The sequence below is a fragment of the Phragmites australis genome, chromosome 16 (genome assembly GCF_958298935.1).
Source record: "Phragmites australis chromosome 16, lpPhrAust1.1, whole genome shotgun sequence".
NCBI classification, from domain to species: Eukaryota; Viridiplantae; Streptophyta; class Magnoliopsida; order Poales; family Poaceae; genus Phragmites; species Phragmites australis.
In genome coordinates this window covers 19683992-19690879 of record NC_084936.1, presented here as the reverse complement: position 1 = coordinate 19690879, position 6888 = coordinate 19683992, and the positions used below count along the sequence as shown (strand labels likewise).

The following is a 6888-nucleotide window of genomic DNA, read 5'->3' as shown; positions in this document are numbered from 1 at the left end:
CATGGAATCGGTCTAATTAGATGGGCAAAACTACTGTCACAACCTTTGTTAGTAACTCCTGCCTTGGGCTTTGCCAATATGATTGAAGGTACTAATAAATTTACAAGCATTTTACATTGATTTTCTAATTATTTAAGCGTATATGAGGCTTAAATAAATGATAAGTGCAAAAAAAAATGTTTATTCCATAAAAACTTTTGCAATGAAAATGATTGCAAGAATAAATGAAAATGTGTAATAAACTGCAATATATTGAATAATTGAATATTACTGATTGAATACATTTAAAATACAACAATACATATCATTTCTGCAATTATTAAAGGCATACGAGACTCAAATGCAAGAAATATAATATAACTGATGTTATATAAAAAACAATGCATAATTTATTGGAAACATGAGGGTTTTTTTTTTCCAAATTTGGGCTGCCTATATATAGGCTAGCCGAATGGGCTTTGAGGCCCATTTGACTAGGGTTAGGGTTGAGGCGCTACCGCCCGCTGCCTTGAGAATGGGGTTTGCCGGCCTTCGTCGAGCGTCGATGCAGGTTGCACGCCGCGCAGTCATCACGTCACACGCCACCTCGGGCCACTTCTTGGAGGAGGGGTGTTGCCGCTAGTTGCGCTGTGCGGTCGGCTACCGTCTTAAGGATGGCCATCGTCGTCAGATGTGGTCGGACACCGCTGCCGACGCTGTTTGAGGTAGCACCCACGTCGTGTTAGGCCGACCTCTGTAGCAGGACATCGTCACTTGGTCCGATGTGGCCTGAAGCATAGCCAGTGTGTCATGGGCGGCCACCACCTTTAGGAGGTGCTACCGCTTGAGGGGGGTTGTGCGGTTAGGCTGGCCTCCTTGGATAAGGGGCGCCCGCACCATGTTAGGCCGATCGTCGCTGTCATGAAGAATAGCACCGATGAGGTCACCCCATGGGTGACGACGGTGATGAGGGCTAACCGCCGCTGTCACCGTGAGGGTAAGGCAGTGGTCACGCTATGAGGATGATGTGCCACCGCAGGACGGGCTAACCTCGTGGAGGTCACCAACGAGTGTCAAGCCGCGAGGGGCACCAGAGGGTGTATGTTTACGATGTTTAGGATGGTGTGGATGAGGACGATAGCGTCGCCAGCCGTTACAAGGCTGGGGAGGAAGAAAGTTTGTGATGGTGGCCTCCAGTTTGGTATTCACTTCCCCCATTGAATCTCGATGATCTGTTGAAGAAGATGAGACCATGACGGTGCTTACCATCATGTGATCAGCTGATTAGCGCAGTATAGAACGTGTGCGCTAACGTGTTGTAAATAAAAGTAATTGGACAGTAGATGATAGAGAATGGAATGAATTGATCATATTGTCATTGCACTGTGCCTGTATATTTATACAAGGTGGATAGATGGCAGTCGCCATTTCCAACTGCTAATTACAGTTACTAATTGATAAAATTAACTGTAACAGTATCATATCATGAGAATGCCATCGTGAGATTAACCAAGATAAAGCAGAAGTCAGGCTGGTGCCAAGAAATTTGATTTGTAGCCGAAATCTCAGTTCTTCGCACAACACTGTTCAACATTCCGAGTTGCTTAAGCACTGGACAGCATCAACAAGCCACACGAGTTCAACCACTCACATAAAACAACTAGATACACTAATAGATAAATAATACTAGGAAGCTTTGTCACCAGAATAACAATTTTAAGCATCATCACATGGACTTACAATGCCTAGGGTACATTACACGCCACGACCACACAAAATACATACAGTTATTAGTTATTACGCAGTTGTTTCACTTACTCACAAAGGCAAATACTAGTGTTGATGCAGTATATATTTGGTAGGAACTGCTGCAGCAGGTAGAACACAGCTGCACAGGTGGCATTCTTCATCCAGAGTACGCATGCTCAGGGTAGCGTCAAGCTCAGAGAACCTTGTTGCCTGCATGCAACCTCCTGCTTACGCTATAACCATTACTAACAGTTAGGCTACGACATTCCTCTAGAACTGAAAAGCCCGATAGGTTGGCCTCGATCATGTGATCTATTTTTTTAACGCTGCCCTGTGGAGTTCCAAGAAGCCCCATCAAGTCACCATTGAAGGATGGCTCCTTACCCTCCAGACTGTTGGTGTTTCCATTATCTTCCTTTTCACTAGCATCTCCATCAAAGCTTATCAGATCCCCCAATTGCTCGGAAGGAGCAAGAGCTTTGTTGCGAAGACCAATGCTAGTGGTAGTGCTAGTCTTGTCTAAATCAAGACGACAAGAAGGCTTACAGGGAACTCCTCGCTCTAACCGTACACTAGGGAACACGACAGTGAGATAGCCAAGACTCATTTTAACCAGTTTAAGCAGGAGGGTGTAAAACAAGGAGTTAGCAACTGCGTTTTTTATGTCGCAGAAGCTGATCAGAGTGGCCTTCCTCTGAGTTCTCTGGAACTTCTGTATCCTGCTGAAAAAGTGGTTGATGGAGACTTCCTGCCTACATGTTTTGTTTACAGTCTTAATCACCATTTTATCTTTTCTGAAGTAATGATGGAAGAGAAGAAGCACACTCACATGGACAGGGTAAAAATGACGAGTTAAGAACCCAATAACTGAACCAAACAATGCACATAATATAGCAATAACCGATACTGACGTAGTTCCCAGATCTGTAAATTCATGAAACAAACATCAATAGTGTGATATCATGACAATTATTACAATACACTAATAGCTGGAGCAGCAACTGCACATGCCATTTTGGGAACATCATATGGCTATATGTTTTCTCTTATAGAAGCGGAGCACGAAGTCCACAGAAATCATATCATTATCTTCACTATGACACTATCAGGTATTGCTAACAGAATTTAGGAACATACGTTTTGATCCCGAAAACAAGATAAATACATGTTTTCATCATTTGATCTCCAAAAGGTTCAGTGTATTATCTGAAACAAACGTAATGTAACATGAATGAAAAATAAATGTGGCAAATATATTCAGCAAAAGTGCTGAATAATCTGACTCCCCTAACTTATCAGAACCCAGCAAATGTGCTATATATATACACATCTTTGTGATAGCAGGTGTTAACTTAAGCAGAATTCTGCTGCATATCCAGATGTAGAGCATGCCAGATCACAAAAGCTAGTGGTGATACTCATATTGTTGATGTATAAGTTTGACGAATATTCAGCCCACTTACGAAACTAACCGTTTAAAAGGGCTCTGTGGGATTGCAAATTCAACTACAACAGATAAATTTTATTGCTATAACAAGTATTAAAACACAAGAAATTAGGTACTGAAACGATAGTAATTTTCTGCTAAGGGTAAATTTTAACAGAGGTTGAAGATCCATTTAGCATTTACCTGGCTGCGTCTCATGCACACAGTCTTCTAGCTTGAGATTGATTTGTCTAACCAATCGATTTCCTCTGTCGGCAACTAACAATGCACAAATTTTGGGGACATAAACAAGCTCAAAATCTGGGGAGAAGGTAGCATTTTGTGCAGGTCCATCCCTGTGACCATTCCCTGATGAGAGACCTCCAGCAATTGTAGACGTAAAACCTAGTAATGAGAAATTTATAGCGAGCAATCAGGAGAAAAGAGATGTAATTGGCCAAAAAATGCTTACATAACTTATCTTTTCCATCTAGTAAAATTCTCAAGCATGATTGTCTCTACAAGGAAACACTACATATGAGTGTTTCACACCCTTATAGATAGGAAATAGGGTAACTACTAAATGTAAGAAAAGAAAATTGTTGGACTGAGCCCGTACCAAACCCAAGTAAATTGGACAACTTATCTAAATATAGGACTTCCACATGATCTTCAGCATATATAAAACATTCACAAAGTGATTTCACCTTTGGGAAGCGAAATTGTGAGGAAATTTTAACCCACAACATTAACATACCCAACCGGACCTCACCTTGAAAGCAAGAGGCGCATAACATTTGTATTTCACCTCAGGGAGCGAAATCGTGAGCAAAGTTTCAATCGACAACATTCACATCCCAACAGGGCCTCACCTCGAAAGCGAGAGGCTTTCATAACACTCCAAACGTAACATAAATGAGGTCGTATCAGTCACAAAGGGTCCCCATCGCCAACTGACACTCGTTACGTCGAACAAACACTAAACCCTAACGAGCGATCGAACGAACGAACTGCTAGCAGGGAGACCATGGAACCACGGAGGGGGGTGACACTCACCGGACGGCGCGACCTTGCGGACAGCGCCGTGGCGGCGGTCGGCGACGTAGACATTGTCGGCGCCGTCGACGGCAACGCTGCGAGGGTGGTCGAACGCGGCGTCGCCGGGCCCACCGTCGTTGAACCCGGTCTGCTTGCCCCCCGCCAGCCAGCGCGGCTCGACCCCGCTGCCGAGGGAGAGAGGGAGGGTGTAGAGCGCGGAGCCGCCGGAGTCGAGGAGGAGGAGGTCTCCGGCACGGGCCCGTGGGAGGAGCGTGTAGGGGTGAGCCGCCGGGTGCGGGTTAAGGTCGGCGGCGGTGGTGACGGTGTAGCCGTTCTCGAGGACGAGGTTGGCGGCCGCGAGGAGCGGGAGGAGGAGGGGCAGGAGCGCCAGGAGCAGGCGGCGGGAGCAGGGAGGCGAGGCCATCGCGGCAGCGAATGCAGAGGCGGAGAGTTCACTGGGACTGAGACTAAGGGTGGGGAAAGGGAAAAAAATCCAGAATAGATAACAAACGTCCCTCTATTTATCAAAACGGAAAGACTTGTTTTTGATCGTGCGGAGACTGTCTGGACGACACGCACGTTTCATCTGTCATCTGATTCGCATCTATCGTCGGTATGTTCGTGAGACGTATCTGATCCTGCTCGGATATTTTGACGCACAGTTCAAATATTGGGAGGCGCGTCTGGATATTTTGTCGTCTCCTTTCTCTTTCTAGGTTTAGCTATGTGGCTCTCTCTCACTCGCGGGCGATTTCTGTTCCTCCTCCTCAAATCGATTGTCTATGGTTCGTTTTGAGTGTTTGATCTAGTGGGAGAAGTCGGAATCGAAAGCGGGGGAAGGTCACACAAGAAGGTGAGATTAATTTTTAGTTGATTTCGTGCCCATCAATCAAAATCGGATTTAGGATTTTTTTTTTATGAGTTTATCTTTGCAGTAAGTATAAGAGGGATTGATAGTTGTCTACTATATTTCTTTTCACATTTAAGACAATGATATTGCTAAGTTCTATTTAGATGATAAAGAGGGTCCAGTAAAAACTGCACATATATCACTGTAGGTAATTACTCCTAAGTCCTAATATCATGTTGCTCGAAAAAAGTAGAACAAACATAGAGGGAAACAAATACCTAAAGTTGTAAGGTAAAAATATATATCTCTTTAATTAGTACGTAAGAATAAAATCAAGTAAATAATCATCGGATGTTTGTGGCTTGGTGGCGACCTTTATGTATATATCTATATTCTACATACATAAGAAGTTAAGATATTCAGTCTAATGGTATAATAATATATACTGTGAATTATACATATAAGACATTTATAGAGTTCACAAACTTATGAGTTAAATCTCGGAAGCTTCTTACTGGTACAGTTGATACATTTCATCGAAATGAATCCAGACTTTGTCGTCCCCGTGGAGGAAATCACTATGATTGTATTTGAACGCGAATATTTCTCTACCGGCCTTTGGCTGTTTCATGTACCACGTATGGAATCTCCATATTTGGGTTGAGAGCTCTGATAGGGACTCGAGCAGTGGTTCACCAAGCTTAAATTATCATCTAGGTTTTGCTTTTTCATCATTGGACTTATCATCAAGTGCTTCTTTTGTCATTCTGGCCTCAATTAGATAGTTTCTTTCTAGTTCTTTATGTTTTAGCATTCTTTGTTTTTTACTTCTTACATGACATCTCCCTCAACTGTTTTGTACCCATGATGGACACGTAGTTAGATTTTGGTGGTGGGTCTATGGGTCTAGCCAAATTCCGGAGAAACTTGACGGTCGTTGCTGGATCAATAGCACCCTTCTCAGGCTCAATACATTTGAGGTGTGGTGACACTGGCGTTCACTTCCTTTCTGATTTCCTCATCAGTTTTGTCATAAGGCAGAGGAGATGTCATCTTCTTAGATGTTGTATGGCACTTCTTAGCTGGTGCTCGCTGATAGGACGAAGTCGATTTCTAAGATGACATCGATTTCTAGGATTGTGCAGGTGCTATCGGCTTCTAAAGCGGGATAGGCGAAGAGGTTAGAGATCTTCTTGGTGGCTATGGAGGTGACATCGGAGGAGGTGAAGATCTTCTGGGTGGGTCCAATGACTCCGAAGTAGATCCAGACTCGTTTGTATCTTCGACAAATACTATATCACACTTGTGCCACATGACGTAATGATTTATGTTTTCTGAGAGCCTCCTTTCCCTCGCCTCTCTATGGTAATCTAGCTCACTTTTATTGTACGCATGTATTGCACTGTCCATGTGCACCATGGCATATCCTTGTGGTATCAGACAACCATTTAAGAGAGTGTACATATCTGCTATATGCTTGAGAACTATTTTTTATTCTTGCAATTAAGCACGGACAATATATATAGTGATCATCATGCTTATTTTTTGGCTTCATGTACTCCGCGGCAGCCCTAAAAAAGCCTCCACGCCATGAAAGAACTCTAGGCTGTGACGGTCATCCTTATACATCTATGTCCAATCCATCTGCAAATTTATGATTATCATTACATTTTAACAATCATTAAAAACCATTGAAATGATAATCATATAATATTTTAAAATACATATCTAATTTATTGAATTAGCTCACATCTTGATTTATCTATGTTAAAGAGCCCATCACCTTCCGGCACTTGGCCTGAATCGAAGGACCCACCTTCTAAATTGTCACGTCTATTTGCGATTA

The 6888-nt window shown here is 43.1% G+C and overlaps 1 protein-coding gene across 1 annotated transcript; it reads right to left on the bottom strand.

Annotated features, from left to right (window-relative positions):
* Nucleotides 1-2237: 2237 nt before the first annotated feature.
* Nucleotides 2238-4702, bottom strand: LOC133896272 (uncharacterized). Its single transcript, XM_062336847.1, has 4 exons — nucleotides 4211-4702; nucleotides 3359-3559; nucleotides 2558-2652; nucleotides 2238-2480 (listed from the first exon to the last, which is right to left on the bottom strand). Exons 1-4 carry the CDS (start codon nucleotides 4614-4616, stop codon nucleotides 2373-2375), a joined length of 810 nt encoding a protein of 269 aa, XP_062192831.1. The 5' UTR covers nucleotides 4617-4702; the 3' UTR covers nucleotides 2238-2372.
* Nucleotides 4703-6888: the final 2186 nt, after the last annotated feature.

What these genes read in the sequence shown, in the direction of transcription:
- LOC133896272 (XM_062336847.1), bottom strand. Translation starts at nt 4,616, where the DNA reads ATGGCCTCGCCTCCCTGCTCCCGCCGCCTGCTCCTGGCGCTCCTGCCC. An exon ending in CCGCAAGGTCGCGCCGTCCG is followed by an intron (nt 3,560 to 4,210) that starts GTGAGTGTCACC and finishes TCTCATTACTAG; the next exon opens with GTTTTACGTCTACAATTGCT. An exon ending in TGTGCATGAGACGCAGCCAG is followed by an intron (nt 2,653 to 3,358) that starts GTAAATGCTAAA and finishes ATGAATTTACAG; the next exon opens with ATCTGGGAACTACGTCAGTA.